Source organism: Colius striatus, chromosome 4 (assembly GCF_028858725.1).
Source record: "Colius striatus isolate bColStr4 chromosome 4, bColStr4.1.hap1, whole genome shotgun sequence".
Classification (NCBI taxonomy): Eukaryota; Metazoa; Chordata; class Aves; order Coliiformes; family Coliidae; genus Colius; species Colius striatus.
The window spans coordinates 33,311,685-33,331,626 of NC_084762.1; the positions used below are offsets into that span (position 1 = coordinate 33,311,685).

At 36.9% G+C, this 19,942-nt stretch overlaps 1 protein-coding gene across 2 annotated transcripts in view; it reads left to right on the plus strand.

Annotated features, from left to right (window-relative positions):
- Window positions 1-19,942, plus strand: part of ERP44 (endoplasmic reticulum protein 44) — a 50,450-nt gene that overhangs the window by 17,339 nt on the left and 13,169 nt on the right. For both annotated transcript variants that reach the window (XM_061996033.1, XM_010198010.2), the window contains exons 2-6: window positions 2,230-2,302; window positions 4,073-4,112; window positions 5,721-5,836; window positions 16,105-16,289; window positions 17,053-17,168. In XM_061996033.1, coding sequence (XP_061852017.1) covers window positions 2,230-2,302; window positions 4,073-4,112; window positions 5,721-5,836; window positions 16,105-16,289; window positions 17,053-17,168 — 530 coding nt within the window. The remainder of the gene's footprint in view (window positions 1-2,229; window positions 2,303-4,072; window positions 4,113-5,720; window positions 5,837-16,104; window positions 16,290-17,052; window positions 17,169-19,942) is intronic.

Genomic DNA, 19,942 nt, shown 5'->3' on the forward strand with positions numbered 1-19,942 from the left:
GGCTGACATCCCCTGTACCACCTAAGGGATGATGAGGATGTGTCTGTACTGATGGTTGCCATCCACTGTCACTCATCGGGGTGTAACCTGATCGATACTGACCAGAGTCCATATATGTGGTTTCTCTCTGCAAAGACTGAATTAATAATCCTGCCTTTTTGCCACTGCAGTCAGCAACACCGTCATCTTCGAAGGAACTCTCCTAATACTGGTCGATGCAACTTGTGTGGTTTTGCCACGCCATGTCATTACTCTGTTGGTTTCAACAATGAATCTTAAAGCTCAATGTTAGTTTTGTTTCTCTACAGTCATCTTAAAGTCACAGTTCAGATGTTTGTGTCAGGCGGTTTACGTGACACAGGAAGACTGTGCAAACTCCGCCACAGATCTTACATTCGCGTGGAAGAAGAGTATCTTGTCCAATTAGCAAGTGAGAAGCACTGGTACATGTTTTGTATTGCAACAGATGATGTATATTCAGCCTGCAGTGTAAGATGGACCATATATGCTTACCTAGTGGTCTCTGCGTGGGGAAAAATGAAATGATCAGTATATTCACTGGGAAGTATTTAGTGATTTATAAATCAGAAGGATCTGAAAGTAATTGCTGGAAATCTCACCTGTGTGCTGTTTACAGTGTTAGCTTGAGAGCTATTGACAGTGTCTCTTTGTAGAAGTCTCTCACAATTTTAGAAACTGATCCTAATGAAAGCAAAACATCCACACTGTCTATTTTGAAGCCAATAATTGATACATGCTTGCAACAGATGTTAGAAAACTTGATGTGTTTTACATTGAATTAATCTTTTGATAAATTGTAAATGGTGTCAAAGGCAGGTGTGCTCTGGAGGCTTCTAGTATTAGGTCCAGGATAGTTTTCAGATTCTTCTATAAATACAGAGATCTTTGCTTGTATTGCTGGATGCTTGTATCCAGTTACTCTTTAAGGGCATTATTTGAATGGGGTTTATGCTTCCAGCTGAATTTATCCCTAGTGTCTTTGATTTAAAAAAGCCATTACCTTTGCCTCTCTAGCCATAGACAGATTTTCTTTGCAGCTACAGGGAGTAAACTAAGGCTCCAGGAGCATCAAGAGCTGTATGTCATGTGGCACAGCGTCTCAGTGCAAGGACTAATTCTTCAGGTATTGTTAGGACTCTCTGGTATCTACCTGGCTCTTTGACCTGTGCATTCCTGTCAGTTCTCTAGCGAAAACCTTCCTTTTCCATTCCTACCATCTCTGTCAGGTGAATCATAATAACCATGAGTGCGAAATGGGAAATGAGGCTGGAAAGCATCTAAGCAGAGTATCTGGTATGAGCCCTGGCTCTGCTTAGAGAAATGCTGACTTCCTGAGCAGGTTTCCCCGGATGGAAACATTCATGTCCAGAACAGAATCTGTATTGTCCTGCTCAAAAACTTGAACGTTTATCTCAAAACAAAAATAAATTGTAATTCACTGATGTCTCTTTCACCTGGGATCGGCCAGCAACTATCCCTTTTTCCCTCACCACACTTTGAGATAAAAGGTCTATGCAGTGAATACGACAGTGTTTTTCCATAAAACTCTGTATTACTGCCATAGGTGCATTGAAAGTAATGTGTGTGTTACTCTGTAATTGGATGATCTGGGTGACACAGTATCTCATTTTCTATAGTCTGATATACCAAATGCTTGCTGGGACTGAAGCAGTGCCAAGGAAAAATACAGGAGGTGCAAGACTGTAGCTAGCTGAGTTAGATATACTGAAACTGTTTTCTAAAACAGCAACAAAAATAAAGGCAATTGCAAGCTTTATCAGATAGGAAACTTTTTAGCTAGACAAGCACTGTAAGTAACAGAATGAATTACATATGTCTGGGTGAAACCTCCATGCCTATGTGCTTCTAGGCTGTGTGAGATTGATAGGTGGCTAAAGTGGAATTTCATTTCTTCAGAGTGGATTTATGACTAGAAGTTATTCTTAAAGGTGTAGCATTTACCTGTAACATTTCTACCAGCATAGTAGAGAATCATATGAAGAGATGGTCAATTTTCCTTTAAATATGAAAGTGTGTTGTAGTTGTGAATACAGATATACAAAATGTAGTCTTCTGAATGTGTTGACAGAATTAGAATTATGTGCAATTCAAAAGCTGGCGAAGAACGATAAATGTTTAAGATCATAGATGCATTCCTCAGTAAAGTTGTAATGTTCACATACCTTACTAGTTTGCTTTCTCTTTTAGGTGTCTTGGCTTTTTAATCCAACAAGAAGTGAAATAACAAGTTTAGATAGTGGAAATATAGATGACATTTTAAGTGAGTATTTTGATTTTTTTTTCCTTTGTATATTAACAGTCACTTGTGTTCATGAATCTTGAAATGTTACTAAATGAATATGCATATGCTAACTATGGAGTCTGCATAGAAGTACTAAATTCCTATGGTCAAAATTAGCTGTCTGAACTAATGTATTGCCTAACAAATTACTTCATTGTAATGTCAATGAGGATTTGAAGTGTCTAAGAAAAAAATAGAGGTGTCATGTTTGCAGATGAGAATGCTTGATTACATAATCAAAATATGTCAAGAGACCATTTTAAAAGCTTCCCAAAAAGCAGCAGCAACTGAAACCCATCGTGATGGACCTTAAGTCCTTGTTCAGCTATGCTTTTACTCAGGTTAAACATTGTCCTGATTCTGGTGACCCATGGAAGGCAGACTCATCAATTAAACAGATATGTATTCCTTGTCTGAAGCTTTTTATTCTGAAAAGTATGCAGTTTGCCTTTATCTGGTTGTCTTACCTGTGAAAAAAACTTACTGCATTATTTCAAATACATTGAGAAAAAGAGTCTTTCTACTCTTAGTTTAAGTCTGTACTAGAATCTGCTATCCATTGCAGGATAGGTGTGTATGATTAGATGATATGATATCTGCTTTTAACTGCCTTTTATACGGTGGGAAACTTAAAGTCATTTTGTAAAATGTTATATGCCAACTGTGAGTACTTTATCTGATTACCATTAAAAACTAGTTACTCCTTGGAGGTAATCCTAACCTTCTCTGTGCTTGTTAATTTCCTGTTGATCACTTGCATTCCTTGCTGGTAAAAAAATCTAAACGTATTTTTTCATCAAAACTGTAGGTTTTCCTAGTCTTCTCAAGAGTCATACTTTCTAGCATGTTGATTTTTTTCCAGTCTTCCAACATCTTCATTTAATTTTGTGCAAATTTGTCTAGCGACATTGCTGCTTTATAAAGCTCTGTTTGATATTCTATAGTTCCATTATTCCAAGGATTTTTTCAACGTCTAGGTCACTACTACCAAGAAAAATCAAATCAATTTGCAGCCTGGTTGTTGTGTAAAGATGACAATTCAGTTTTGGAAAGGAGATTTATCCTTCTAGTTTTGATATAATTTCTTCTTTTTAATATGTGAAAAATAATATATAGACATGTTATTTCACCAACTTGGCATATAAAACCCTATAGTATTGCATCTTTTTTTTTCCCAAGTGGCCTTTAGCATTTTCCTTTTTTGTGAGCTGAAGGTTTCTGCGTTACTTTTTGCCTTAGTATCCAGCTTCTTAGAAAATAAAATAGGTAAGGACTGACTAAAGCAAGTTATACAAGCTGGCTGCATGTTGGTCATTGACCTTTCGGCTTTTAACTATTTTTTAACACAAATTATTTTGGTAGTTCTTAAAAAGACAAGCTAGAGTACAACTTCTGGCTTTGAGTGCCTTAATTTTAAATTTAGAATTACTTTTTGTCTCATATGTCACTTAATTACTTCTTTTATGTCTTAATACCTTAAATATTGGCATTTTTAATGTCTAATATATCAATAAAGTCAATAGAATACTTGACTGAAGGCCTCTTTCATCACTTTCCCGTTTGATATAGATTGTATTTCAGATAAGATTTATCCTGGCAGTTTATTCAGTGTACAGCTTAATCTGATTGCTAGAAATCTAGAAATATTTGCTTATATAGGTTTTGTGCCTGTTTTTATAATCTCAGATAAAAGCACCAAGAAGTGCCTCACAATATGACACTGGGCTTTTTCTTTTTCTTTCCTCTCAGACAATGCGGATGTTGCTTTAGTTAATTTTTATGCGGATTGGTAAGTTACTTGAATTGATATTTTCATTGTTGAAAATTCTGTCATGATTCTGTTTGGAATCTCTAGATACATGATGTATCATGGACTACTTGAAAATGATTTATAAATGGTGACCAAGGAAAGCTGTGGAGAGCAGATTTAATACACTGAAATTAGGGGACTAAGTTGCCACTGAAAAAATATTTTTTTGGTTTTGCAAAACACAAACTACAGGAAGCTAAAAATCCATGTTCTGATACTTCTATTATAAAGGAAGTGTACCAGTATTTTAAAAGTTGATATAGCAAGGTAACAAGTGTCCTGTTTTAGGACCTTATTAGCACAGCTCTTTATGCAAATGCCCACTGTTGTCATATCCTCTGTAGAACAGATTTGCTTTGAATTGAAAAATTTGCACGGGCTTGCAAGTTGATTAACATTATAGTAGGCCATAATTTTAAAATGTTACAGCCTTAATTATGATGATTACATGTAGGCATTCAATAATAACCCCTCAACATAGCATACTGCCTGCCTATATTGTAGTGTGACCTTGGAATGAGAACAAATTTGTTTTACTGATACAGCCACTTTTCTGTAAGGGTGGAAAAGAATGAGGGACAAGAAAGCCGTATGTAACACATACATGCTACTTAAATGTCTAGCACACAGTTGTGCTTGCCCAGTCAGGTTTCTCTCAGAAAATGACTTAAAGTCTGTTTGTATTTAGAGAGCAAAACATGCCTTTTCACTTGAATGTTTGCTGCTGTAGATGTAACAGCATCCACAGGCTGTCACTTTTTAAGTTTGAACCGCTCAGCATAGGATGTTGTATTGCAAGTGTTCTCCATGAGGTCTCACTCTGACAACTCCTACATTGTCATTATACATCTTCAATTTAAAATTCTGCCATGTGTTTAGAAGAACAGAATATAAAATAATTTATTGACATATTAGTAATGGACATGTTACTATTACCTCCCCAAAGCTAGTAAAGTGTCTTTACAATCCTACCACATTTTCCATGGGCAAAAAGAAGATTTACTTCAAAATCTGACATGAGAAAGAAGGGACCCATGGGATTCTATTTGTTCATGGTGCTGTAATAGTCAATCAATTTCTACCAAACTTGAATATTAATATGATAAGGAATACTTACATCTGCTGTTGTTGACTCTTGCAAAGTTACCTCTTTGATACTTCTTGAAGGTAATTGTAAATACTTGAATCTCAAAAATCCAAGTTAACTTCCTTTACTATGTTTTAAAAGTTGCATCCCCAGGGATAATTCAGGTGGAAAAAAAGAATAACAGACTTATCAATAGAATGTGTTTCGTCAAGGCTTATAATTAACTAACAGTGTTTCTTAAATAGATATAGAAGGGGAACACATCTAGAATTATGTATTCTTTTAGAATGATTTTTTTTTTCTCCTCCACTTGAATTATTCAAGTTACTGTTGAATCTCTTTTATCCAATTAGTTACTGAGACGATTACAGGTAGATGTGCTTTACCAATAGCTTTTCTTCCTTTTATTTTTCCTTGAAAGATTGAAATATTCACTGAGTCATCAATTAAAATATTTCAAATTAATATTTTGAAGTTACAATTTTGTGTTCTATCCACAGGTGCCGCTTCAGCCAAATGCTACATCCTATTTTTGAGGAGGCTTCTAATGTGATTAAAGAAGAATATCCAGAAAAGAATCAGGTGGTGTTTGCTAGAGTAGACTGTGATCAGCATTGTAAGTAAATCCCAATTTATTTTTTTCTGTACTCTCCTTCCAGTAAGTTGCTCTGAGGAATATACTAGCCAGCAATCTAAAGTGTAGCCATACCTGCTCCATCATTTAGCCCAGAATTGCTTGTATACATCAGTGAACTTCTTCTGAGTTTGTGAGAGCAGTCTCCAGTGTTGGTTTCTCATTGCATCCATAAACATGCATTTATATCAGTTCAGCCTGTCTTAATTAATGGGGAAAAATGGACATTCATTGTCAGCATGAAAAATGTGTTCTGCTCAAATCTTTCTTCCAACTTGGAGTCACGATAGACCGCAAGTTGGTTTTCACACAGCCAGCAGAGCTTTTCTGCTTTCTACACATGCCAACAAGTGATTGCTTATTAGGGTTTTCCCTACTCCCAGAAATACATCAAAGTGATATGCCAAAACTTACTCATTTTGTGTTGGTCTTAATTCCTAAAGTTGCTTTTTAAACCCATAAGAAGTAACATGTAAGGAACATCTGCTGCACATTGAAAGACAAATGGATAGCATTCAGATTTTTGTTACAGTGCTGTTTATAGTATAAGGTCAACTGTATTGTTTTACACTTCTGGAAGAAGAGCACTTGCAAGCATAACTTCTTTACAGTGGCTTGTGATTCCCAGAGAGTATTAACAGTATTTAATATTGAGGTCATAATATTTGGGCTTTACAAAACTTACTCTGTAAGAAGAATCGCAGCTGGAAAATTGAGGAATCACTGTACAGGATTATTAGTTTGTATCTGCAGCATATCGCTGAGACGTACCACTGACATAAAGGTTGTGTTTTAGTGCTCTGTTACAAAAAGTCTAAAGGGACAACCTCGTAGGACAGGAGAAAAAAGTCGATGTGTGTCTATGAAAATTAACTGATTTCATTTACATTTCTCTTTCCCATTTTGCCAATCTAACTTTTTTTTATGTTAGAGAGGATTTTTACCTGTAATGAGAATACTTATCTTGAAGCACCTGGGTTCGTTGTTGTGGTTTGAAAAGTCAGGTAGTCCACTTGAGCATCTTCTACTAACATCATTTTGTACTCTATTTTGTGTGCATGCACGTAGTTGCCCTACGATAAAAGCACGTGTCATGTGCTTTTGAAAGAGATCTCAAGCATTTTAAAAAAATGACTTTTAAGGAAGCAAACAGTATCAATGCAATCTCTGAAATGTAAAATAAGCTGATTCTTCAAAATGTCAGAAGTGACCATGGAGATTCTGTTTTGTCCCTTCCCAAAGGTCAGTTCATGACCACAGGAAACATAAATGCCCCTGGGGTTAAATATTTGAATCACTGAGATTCAGAACTTCCTTCATAGCCTCAGCTGCAGAAGAGGCAAAACAGCATTCACCTAGGGCATGAGAGCAGCTTTGGAGCATTCAGCTGCCTTCTCACCTCAGAGTGGTATGGAAGTGTTGAGGAACTGATAACCAAAGGTTAAATGTAGGTATCCTTGAAGAGCAATTACATTAGACACAGTTGCAGAATCTCCTCCTCTGAACAAATCTAGTGCCTTGAATAAAGCGTATAACAGTGCACTTCTGTAACTGCCTGGAGCATTTCGAGAGCAGCAGCAGAATAGAGAGGTGTGACTGTACTTAATGTGCTTGACAAGATATGCCTTAATCTCCTTGACTTAGAAGTACAGTAGTATTTTTTCTTTCTCATTATAATGTTGTCTCTCTTAAGTGAGGGCTTTCCTACCTCCTCCCTCAACAGTCTTTTCTTAAGTCATAAATTTTGGGGAATTCATTGTGTTTTTTGTTTTGTTTTTTTGGGGGGGTTGTAGATTGGTGATTTTATTGGATTTTGTTGTGTGGGTTTTTGAACTTGGAATACTTTCCCAGATCTCAAATACATGACTATGTTTTCAGCTTCTTTATTTTTCACGCTTGGTGTTCTTTTTTGCTTCCAGTTGTCTGTCTATATGGTGTGTGCTTGGGAGATCTTAACCAAAAGTTAACCTTAAGTATGCAAATTTGCCATCCCTAGAAGTCAACTTTCAAGTGAAGCAATGAATTCCTTTGGAGGAATATATTGAAGGCAAAGCCTGATATGTGCTTTTTGCTGAAGTTTTCTTCTGATTTTTTTTTTTTTTTCCTGAGATCTGCTTCAGGATCCACACATAACAGATAATGCACACTCTTTACAGTTTTAGACAATAAAGGCAGTTGTAGCAAGCACTCTGGATGGTTTTGTATCATCTTATTAAGCCAATTGCTCTACATACTTGAAACTGCTTTTGCATATACTTTTGTATATATTCTATCACTTTAATCAGTGATAGTTTCTCAAATGAACTTGGATCCGTTGGAGGGGGCAGGTGAGAACTAAGGATGTTCAGACCTTTGGTTTACTTGATTTTTATCCTTTACCTTAGTAAATCTTACCTCAGCGTTTAACTGTCTGGTTGAGTCATCTTTTCCTTTGAGCCAAGACACTGACAATGAAACTTTCTATTAAGTTCTCTTAAAACACTTCAGTGAGCCTGTACTGTTGAGTTTTATTGCTAAGGTTTACATTAATGGAAGTTATTTTGTTTTCTGCGTTTTTAGTTGCTTGGGTAACTAGAGTCTTTGGGCTAGTTTTAAGTATTTTAACTTTGATTTTAATGTACGTAATAGCAGGTTTTTAGTAAGAGAGTGAATGTTACTCTTTTTTCCAGCTTGGGCTTGCTGTAGTACCTTGCTAAATGTTGGAGTTAAGATTGTTATTGTTTCATTGGTTTGTTGTGGGTTTTTTTTTGTTTTACCTGTATATTTTTGTATATATTTTACCACCACTATAAGTTTTATGCCAATATTTTGGGGTTTGTTATGCCTGTAAATTTCATAGCTAGTAGTTTGCTACTACAATGTTGATTCAGAGATGGTGGATTATTTGCATTACAAATGATCTGTTTCTTTTTGAAGCCAAGACTCAGCAGGAAATCCAAATAGCTGATTTCAGGCCACTCAAAAACAGCTTTCAGAATGGTCAACCAGGCATAGATGCTTTCCATTTAATGCACTGTTATTGAAGCACACTGCAGGGCCCAACAGCTCACACCAGCTTCTGAGAGTAAAGCAAATTAAAGAGAATTATTGATGCACTGCCAAATGTTTGATGCTTAATGACAAAACCATCATTCTATCTGCTCTTATGGGCAATATAAAGATGTTTTCCTGGAAAGCGACAAGCCCCAATGTGATAAAATACTAAATTTAAATATTAACACTATATTAAGCCTCTGTATGTGTTATACACCAGTGTATGGAAGTTAATTGTAACTGAAATGTTTAAGTCAAGTCATCAGGCTGTTCTTAAAACGATGTGGAATGTAAAGGTAAAGGTAAATCTGATGAAGCAGGTGGTTGAAGCAGGTACATTTCAGTTTCCAAAACCTCATCCTTTTATAGCTTAGATCTAAGTTGACTATATTATATTGCTGTTATAATATTTGGCAGGTTTTGTGTGTTTGTGATACTTCACTTGTCTTAAAAATTATGCACCTGTGTTCTAAGTGTAATGCCTAGTAGACGTGGCTTTCTGTATTAAATTTTAGAAGATCTTTCTACGTATACATTATTAAGAAGGTTTTGGTTTGGTGGTGGTTTTTATTTTTTGCTTGCTTATGGGCTTTTTTGCTGGTCTCTTATTCTTTGTGTTATGCAGCAATGTTGGAAACTCACTTGATACCATGGATTTCTTATGTTTGTTCTCTGTGAGTTAACGTTGCAATACAGAAAAACTAATGTTTCTGGAGGAGAGTTTGTATTTTGAACAGTTTTCTGTGAATTCAGTATTAGGAGTTGTGGCACACAATTCTTATAAATTTAAGTTTTAATTCTACTGCACTATCATTTCTTTTGGTTTCTGAGTTAAAAAAATAATAACTGGTTTGAGTAAATCTTTGCGCTTCCAAACAGAAAACAGCTTCTCACCAGTGGGGTAGACAAGACTGTTCAGGGAACTACTGTTCTTTCTTTCAAAATGTCCATGAGTGATACTCTCATTCACTACTGTCAGCTTCTGATCCCTCTGGATCTGGCCATTCATGTGACATGTGCTGACATCAGTGAGTCACTTAGATTGTATTGCTACTGTGCCATTGGTAAGCAAATAAACTTAATACCATAAAGAATTTGGAGGTTCATAAATGAACCATAAATGAAACTGTAAAGAAGTAGGAGTATCTCAGTGCATTCTTGCCACTTTGCCTAGAAAAAAAGTACCCACCTGAATCTTTGGATAAAATAAAAAGTGGAAGTGATTTAGAGAGGCCGTTGGTGGCTCTCCTCAGGAGAGCCATTTTGTTAGCCTTTCAGAAAAGGTTATGGGATGCCTACTGATGAGGCCCCGCTAAGAGCAGGCATGGATGTTGTGAATGCTCCTTTGCAGCAGAAGGTGATCTAGATTTGCTATTACCCAGCTTTTTAGTAGCTGAATTTAATGTAGAACATGTATTGCTTTACTTGTACCTGTTTTGGTCGATCATGCAAGTAACCAGTATCATGGTTATTGGAACAGGATGCCTGGTTTAGATGGTCTCACAAGTTACTTTCTAACTCTGCTTCCTTTGAATATTCCCAGGTCTTTTCATCATGTGCAGATGTCATGAGAGGAGTAATTTAAATGGGAAGAATTAATGCTATATTATCAAATACTTAACAATAAGTTGAATGTAGTACTGTACATAGGGAAGTAGAAGGCAAAAAGACCTTTTTAAGTGAACTTGAGAGGAAAAAAACTTGCTAAACAGTAACTAAAAAGGCATCTATCAAAGACAATTTATTTCTCACCTGTAGTATGCCCTGGCAGGTAGTATGAAGGGCTTGAAAAGATGTGATAAATCTCAAGTGAGCAAGAAGAATACTGATTTGGTAGCTTCAGCTTCAAACACACAACTGAATAAATTTGTTACCTTTGAGATGGAAGGTATTGCACAAGGTTGAGGAAGAGTTAAGATGATTTGACACAAAAAGACATTAGTGCTAGGTCCAGTAGATTCAAGCACTGTGTCATGCATGCTCAAGCTCACTCTCTGTCTTTATACACACACACACACGTCATGGGTTTGTGTGGAGCCATTTTTGGTAACAAGGGGCTGTAATGATGGCTCCTGTAAGAAGTTGCTCAAAACTTTCCCCAGCTCTAAGTCAGGCTCACTTTTGGGGCTAAGCCAATCCGGAAGAGGAGGGCTCTGCTTTCTGCCCTTGTTTTGATCCACAAGGCCCCTGGTTATCTCCTCTCTTCCCATCTTGCAGGGACCTCTGCCATCCTATGGGAGGCTGAGGTGATGAGCAAGCAGCTGCATGGTATTTTGTGGCCAGCTGTGGATTGAACATGGCTATATATATAGATATATAGATATATGTAGCTATGTAACTATCATGTAAAAAAAAAGTCTAGAAAATGCAGTAGTCTGCATTTCTGCTCCCCCTTCCTCAGACAACATGAAGACCCTCCTTAGAAAATGAGACACTGAGTATTTTTGGAAATTATTTTTATAGAGTTTGAGTTTGGAACTTTGCATTTCTTCCAGATAATTTTTCAGGCTGTTGTAGTCCTCACCTGTGAATTGCTTCAGGTGATATCTTAGATTGTGAGGTAGGTATTTAGAATAATTACTAGTATTCAAATTGTAGTGGATGTGCTTTTTGAGAGCCTGTTCCATAGACTTAATATCTAAATATTTGTTTGATGGTATGAATTATGACCCTGGAAGACTAAGACAGTGGACTGGTGGGGTGATAATACCCTGACACTTGTAAATATTGCTGATCCTCCAGTCGGAAGGACATTGTGGTGGGAATCTACTTCAATATAGTGTTATGGTGCAGTTTTTCAACATACTCTTTATTGTAGGTTTAATTTTGATTTAGTGACACTGGACTTCTCAGTGATGTGATCTGACACTAGCTGAATACTTTAGACAGTGTAGTGTGGTGTTAACCTAGAACAATGGAATCTGAACCATTTTGGGAATCAAGTCGCAGGCCTCATGGTTGCTTGAACTGAAGCTTGGGTAAAGTGTGTGTGCACTGTGAAAAGCCTGATACAGCGCCTAAAAATGAGATTTGACATTTCTTTGAATAGAGGAACACATGATGCTCAGAAACAGAGAAATGGCTGCAATAAAGATACAGATCTCAAATGATAGTTCATAAAGCATGTTTTATTGGAGGATCTTGCTCAGAAAATGATGCAGGGGACTGTCTTAGAAAACACAGATGTAAATAACAGGTGTCATGTAAAAGTTTAACAGTAAAAACTGCTGTCTCATCCCTACTGTAAGAATCATCTTTGTTTCCTCTTCATTAGTTCAGGAGAAGTATCGATAAGGTGCATCTGTGAAGAGAACTGAATGATTGTGAAGACATTCCTGTTGGAGTTTGTAGACTGAATAGTAGAAAATAGTCTGGACAGTTTAGAGATGGTCGTAAGCCAACAGATAGACATGCAAAACAGGGAGGAAAGAATCATGGGAATTCAGCAGTCATTGTTCTGCTTGAAATTTCTGATTTGTAGAAGATAAGGAGATGATCAAACATGTTAGCAGCTTCCTATCATAACTGGTGTGAAACCATTTTGGGAGCATAGGCACTATGGCTGTGGTCTGACAATTGGGCAAAAACCAAACTCAAGGCTTGTTCCTTTCAGGTACCTTAGTACCTGATGAAAATAAGAAGTTGTAGCTGGGGAACTTTTTTTTTTTTCATTAGGTAGGTTACCTGTATCTGTTTCAGACACCTCTTTTCATAGAAAATGTCTGGAAATATTTTAAAATTTAATTTAGGATTTACTATAACTAATGCAATCTGTGAATGAGTTCAAACAATATTCCATGTATTTACATTGTGTATTTCCAATTTTAAAAGGAATATAGTTTTGTAGTTGCTCTGCTTATGCTAACTCTACCTGTATCAAATACCAGGGCTTAATGAAGCATTTAAGGTTTACTCTGTTTGACTTTTGAATGAATTCAAACAATTTTTCATGTACTTGCATTTTATATTTTGTAAAAAGATGGTTTTCAAATACTTACTAGTGTAGGACTGTCATCTCTCTGTGTTAGTTCAAATACCAGTATTCATGGAATCTCAATGTAATTTCTGAAGAGCATGCAAGTTCTGACTTCTGAAATAATGTTTGAATTCAGTCTTGACAGTGGGCATTTTATTACCATTATGTTTTTTTTGTGTAACTTCAGCACTTGATGATGAAGATCCACATCCCTAGGGACTGCAATCTCCAGCTCAGAAGATTCCAAGACCCCCTAAATTCCCGTTCTGCAACCTGTGCGTCTTCCTTTAACTGTGCAAATAACCTCAAGGAGAAGCCACAGTTGTGAGACAAAAAGTGTAGTTCTGGTGTTCTCCTGCCGTGTGGTTGTGTAACAGCCTTCACTCAATCTGTTTCTGAGCAACCTTGATATGTAGTGCTCCTTCTCTCTTATCAGAGTGTGGTCAAATTTTAATAGACTGGTGTAACATCAGACCCAAGGTCCCTCTGTCAGCGGGAGAGAAGGGGAGCAAGCACCTAGTTTGACAATGTCATTTGTCTTCTGCTGCGCAAATAGAAAGCGATTCCTCCTCTGTTATACTTGCCACCTTCTTGCAGGCAGCTCTTAGGTACTTTAATAAAAAGTGGTGGAATTTGATGGAATAAAACAGTATTGATCTAATACTTGTTAACTATATTGACATTTTCCTGTGAGAAATTTGTATTAAAAAAAGTACTCTGAGTTGAGGACATAAAATGTCTTACTCTTAATTTTAACTAATTAGTGCATTAAGAAACTCTTCTGGGATATTTAGGAGGAAGGTCACAATTTTTACTTAAAATTGGTAGTCTAAGTTCTGTGATACAGTGGTGCAAAGCTTGTTAGGAACTGGGCTTAACTGGTGAAGCTTTAAGTTTGATAGATATTAAAGAACATTCTTTGTGGAGGAGACCTGATTCTTAGACTTTTTCTGTGTGTATTTTGTTTTCAGTTCTCAATTTAATTTGTATAGTTGGTACAAAGACTGTATTCAATAACTAAAGCTGCAAGAAATTAGTAATGATTTATCAGCAATTATAAAACCACCTGTGGTTTCACTGAGAGTTCTCTGGGCAGCAGAGAATGCAGATTTTGTGTTATCTCATGCATGTCTGGAAGAGGTGGAGAGCTTTATATTCTGGAGGACGGTTACGGGTCCAGTTCCATAGGGGAATGACTGATGGGTTTAATTTTGGTTTGCAACTGAGAGATATGTTAGCTGCCCAGTATCAGCAGTTTGCTCATGACAGCTACTTCTAAATAATAATTTTTACAGGACTTCTGTCTGCATTCTCTAAGTATAAGAGAGAAAACAGATCTGCTTTGTGGCAAATATGTAATTGAGAAGAAAGGACATTCTTTTCAGAAAGGATCATTGTTTAAGTCGATCTCTGCTAGATGTGCTGATGGGACCCTCACTTGATTGTCTTCCTGCTGTGGGCCAGTTCAGGTCAGCTGAAGTGTACCCTTTGACTTCCAAAGAGTCCATGAAAAGTAGCAGGACACTTTCACTGTCGACCTCTCTCTTTTGACTGGTTGAAACTTCTCTGTCTCCAAACAATAAATTGATCTATTGAAGTTCCGGATCTCTTCCTTTCCTTGTGAGAGAAAGGAAGCAGAGGAAGGAAGGAGGGTGCGGTAGAGCTCAAATGATTAAGCAGCTCTGGAAAGTGGGCAGACTGTGTGTAGTTTTGGATTTAGTTGGATTCAGGTACAAGTGTGATTGAAGTTTAGGTAAATTGCATTCCACTCTGTAATAGAGGTCACACAGCTTCTCGGGGACTGTGAGATTTTTTTTGTTTTTTTGTTTCTAGATGTATTTCCAGGAGAGGCATGATCAGGAGGGCATACTTAAAGCACAAGGAAAGTGCTTGTGGAAATCTCCTTAGCGTTACATGCTTTGTTTCTATTATTTGGTTTTAGTCCTGTTTTCCTAAGAATCCAAAGTATATCTGATCACCTTGTTTCTCCAGTCCTTACTCATAAAAACTCCTTGAAGTTTTTTGCCAGACTTCAACCACATCTGAAAGAGGGGCGAGCATTCTAAGTTATGAAGTATTTACAAATTTTGATTAAAGAAGTTGCTGGATATAGGAGATGGACAAAACCAATTCCTCCACTGCAGCAAAGGTTGCTGTTAAAACTCAAGACTGATGGATCCTGCTTGGTGTGCTGTAAGCCCCTTGCTGGTTATGTAAAAGTTTCTCCCTGAATGCATAGCTATGGAATAGATGCAACACCTATCGCAACTTTCTCTGTCTCGGTGATTAATCAAAGTGGAAGAGGGACAAAGAGACACTTGAAGTACTTTGGTGGGGCATAGGGAAGAAACTGATTATTGGTTTAGTAGTGGTTGAAGATAAGAGGCACAGGATGTATATTCATTGGAAACAATTGCTTCTGCTCAGCTTTCTCCCTTGCTGCTCTTCTAATTTTACTGTAAAACCTCTTTCCAGTTTTTTTTCTTTTCCACTTTGTCGTTTATCCACAAGACTTATGAGATAAATAACTGACCTGTTTTATAAAGGTGAAATTGCTAGTGCTCTTACACCAGGTGAACACAAATGTGTCTTAATTTGTTCAGCTTTGTTCAGTCTAGGTCTGCAAGAAGGGTGGGCTGTGTGTTTATATGCAAATGAAGAACTTTCATGAAAAGAATGCCGACATTGGTTGATCAAAGAAGTGTTTGCCTTCACTTAGAAACCTGAGATTGTTTAAAACCCAAACAGCTCAGAGCTGTAACAGCAGTCTTTTGGCCTTCATGAATTTCATGAAATATTTTGCACAAAGTTCACGTTCTCTAAAATTTAAGATGTGACAAATATAGTAAAATTTCCTCATGTGGATTAATTTAACTGGGATTTGGCAAGATTTTAAGATTCTCATATTCTTGTCGTACTCTTAAATTTGCCTTCCTGGTTGTGTTCATATGAAGGGTACTAAGCGAGTGTAGCCAACCAAGTCAAGTCTTTACTTACCCCAGATTTTGATCATGATTTTTTAATGAAGATCAGTACATGTAAGAAATACTGTAGCTGCTATCTGTTCTCTCCCCTACAGTGATATTTGGGGCTAAGGGGCATTCAGTTTGTTCTTGTTCAAAGATGTGGAATTACTGGTTTAGAGATCCCAATTTATATGTGTATATACACATGTATAGGGTACTGTGTTCAGTGTATTTCTGTATTTGTAGGGATTTAGTTTTGTTTTCTTTCATTTTAGCTGATATAGCGCAAAGATACAGGATAAGCAAATATCCAACTCTGAAACTCTTCCGGAATGGAATGATGATGAAGAGAGAATACAGGGGCCAGAGATCTGTGACAGCAATAGCAGATTATATCAGGCAGCAGAAGAGTAACCCTATTCGGGATGTCCAGGATTTGGAAGAAATAAGTTCTCTTGATGTAAGTTTTTAATTTTAATCCTTCTAAGTGTTCCTTCATTATTTATTTAATGTTACTGGTGAAACAATGTATTCTTTTTTTCCTTTTAGAAATGTTGTGAGTGCTTTTTTTAAGATAAGTGCAAAAACTAGATCATGTCTAGTATTAAAGTGATTCCAATGTAAACACTTTCAACTGCATTTATTTGGTTGCAATAACTCCAATACTAAATTACTTATTTTACTTTTAATCATTTTAAAGTAATTAACGTTATATTTGACAAGATAAATGGTGGTTGTCAGGAGGTTGGGGCATCCCTTTTCTCTGTTGTAGCTAGCAACAGGACAAGGGGTAATGGGATGAAGCTGGAACACAAAAAGTTCTACTTAAATATAAGAAAAAACTATTTCACTGTGAGGGTGATGGAGCCCTGGCACAGGCTGCCCAGAGGGGTTGTGGAGTCTCTTTCCTTGGAGCTCTTCAAGACCCACGTGGACGTGTTCCTATGCGACCTGATCTAGGTGACCCTGCTTCCACAGGGGGTTTGGACTAGATGATCTCTAAAGGTCCTGTCCAACCCCTGCTGTTCTATGATTCTATGATAATATTCCTCCCTGGAAAAATAATCTCTAAGATCCTTCTGAATATTGAAAAAGCAGAAAAGAAATAAGTTCTGTACAGTTATTGACTGTTGGATGAATGTTGTCTTTGTATTGAACAGCCTTAGGGGAGTAATGATAGTTCTTGATACATTAAATTATAATTTAACCTTTTGCTTTTACAGCGCAGCAGAAGAAATATTATTGGATACTTTGAGGAAAAAGACTCTGACAATTACAGAACCTTCGAAAGAGTAGCAAATATATTGCATGATGACTGTGTATTCCTGTCTGCCGTGGGGTAAGTTTTAACATTTGTTGATTGCATGACTTCATTACTGAAATTATGTTAACGAGTATATAATTTAATTGGACTTCTTTCATATTTTCAGTGTGGCATAACTGAAAACACTAGACATTAAGAGAGAAATACACTGACAGAAGGGGAGGAGGAGAAAACTTCTCATAGGCTTAATCTTTGCTGTGAAATATACTTTTGTTTTTTGCCTCTTTTATTGTCTTTTTTTCATTGTCACTACAGTTTAAATGTAATTGGGAAGGTTTTAAGGTTAATGCTAGACAGTTGTGTCCCCAAAAACCTTCTAATTTGGAAGGAAAGGGGAACAGGTAGACTAAAAATTTTATCAGCTTTCCAGACTGGGTGTCTTTTTTGCAACCTCTTAAATTTTTTCATTTAGAAAACGACCTTTTTTTGTAGGGTTATTGTGCCTTCTTTTTGTAGGTGTATTGTTCCCTTTTTTACCTTGTAAATAACAGTTCAGTACTTGCTTTCCCATTTTCTCTGGATGTCAGGGGACAGAACCTTCTTCCATAATGCTCAGTTCCTATGCTTGGGTCTGTTTCATGCAAGTGCTATGTCACCGCACAGACTAACAGTTGAGCAGTTGCATCGGTGAGGTTGTTCTTCTAGAGTTACACTCCAGAAATTCAAATTTCTCCTTGTTATACGTATTTACAGCAATATTTTCAAATATTCTCCTTTCAGCAAAAACCTTTAATAAAAAGTTGGGAGTGATTCCTGTTTTAAGTAGCTTAAAATGCAAAAATGCAATTGTTAGATTGTGGTGTTTCCTGTGTCAGCACCACTCAGTTTAAAGTGATTGGGCATTAATGCGAGTGCAGTGGTTTGCAGTCTACCAACAGTTCAAAGTGCAAGAATTTACATGGATTATACAAGTTATTAAACTGAAACAAAATAGAAAGTTTGGTTTTAAAGGTGCACACCTTTAAAGGTGGAGTGATCCCCTGTGTGCCCAGAGCTGCAATAAAGAAATACCTGCTTGATAGTCATGTTGGCTATTGAGTTTGGAATTGCACTTTCACAGCACCAATGCCATATGCAATTGCCCTAAGACGTTTGTAATTGGATATAGTGAAGAGTAGCAGAGAAACTGAGAGGGTGTATCAAGGTACTAAATGTTTTATCTATTTGAGCAAAACTTGTAGTCAGTCACTAATGCCTCTTTCACTATGTTTTGAAAAACCTTTGAGCATGGAGGAGAGTATATGTAATGTGCAGGACTACCTGTGGCTTTCCTTTCCTTCAGTTCCCAGTTAGATGTCTTAAGATTGTAACCAACCTTGGCTGTGAGAAGATAATCGTATCTTATAAATCTGTGGCTGTAGGTCTGCCAGTCTTATCCCCAAAGAGTGGAAACTGTCTCAAGTGTTTTTTAATGAGTGTCTTCATGCTTGTTCTTAGGGCAGCCAGTCTTAACTTAGCACTCTAAATTATTTTTTGCCCCCTCACATGGCTTTTCATTCTTTCTAGGAATGCCTTTTAAGGCTGCCTTCCAGACAGCAACCTGGAAGATTAAGTATTTTCATCTGAGTGGCCGTGGTTCTCAAGCCTCCTAAAAAATTAGGTGAAAACACTTCTGAGGGAGATACTGGCTTTATAACAATGTTTTCTAGTCAGATTACATTTAGCAAAATGTTTTGTGGGGAGATGGCACTGATCAGTCGAACTTGTCTGACTGAGCATCCCAATAGCCCCCATGAGAGATTATTGGTTTTGCCATGGGCAGAGTTCACGAGGTATATAGGCAGGGAGGTATATGGTAATGTGAACAGTCATGCTCAAACTTTTAGTAAGATAAAATAAACTCAAAACAATCAATTTGACAATATGCCAAAATGATTCTGCTTTAGGTAGTTGTAATAGCTTATATTTTAAACTGCATTAATGGTACTTAGTTGTAGATCATCTTGATGCTCAAAACGATTCTTTAATTAATCAATCATTATGATTCTGTTAAAAGCTGAGGTGACCACAGAGCAAGATTAGTGAGAGAAGACTTGTAAGCAGAAGGAGACAGGAGAAATACTCATGAAGAGATTATCAGAGGCAAATTTTAGAAGTAGAACTAGAGAGGGATAAATCTGAAATGTTTGTGAACATGGAAGAGAATGGCGTCGTGCCCTTGAGTCATTGCATAGGAAGCCGAATACAGAAAACCAAAACAAACGCGTCTTAAAGCTATAATGAACTATAGATAACTCGTAGAAGTGTGTGATGAATCTAGGAACTGTTTTAATTGGAACGAGGTTTGGGGGTGGTCCAAGAGGTTCCCCTTCTACTTACTGCTTCAAGAAGAGATGAAATGCAAACTGAAGTGTTTCCATTTTAGTAGTTGTTTTAAAAAGGTTTACCTTCAGGCGTTTAGGATTTTCACATCATGTCTCCACTTTGAGTTATCTGAAACAAAAATCTGGCCACAACTGTGACTACTTAAGTGGAAGAACACAAAAAGGAACCTTTTGAGTTCCACCACAGGCATAGCCTAGAGCACATATTTTGTTATAGATTATTATCAGCTTACGAAGCAGTGATTGGGCAGATGGCTTCTTTGTCTTCACCTTCTTATTCAGTGGAGGATTATTTGGGATGCAAGGGGCTTTACCTCAGTGATGGTCATGAAGAAGCCGAGTTTCTCATTGTGAGAGCAGTCATCAAGTCAGGAATACAAAAGTACTTTTTAAAATACACATCTCTAAACTGGTGAAAATGCTGATAGGTGTAAGGTACTATGCAATGTTTTATTTATTTTATTT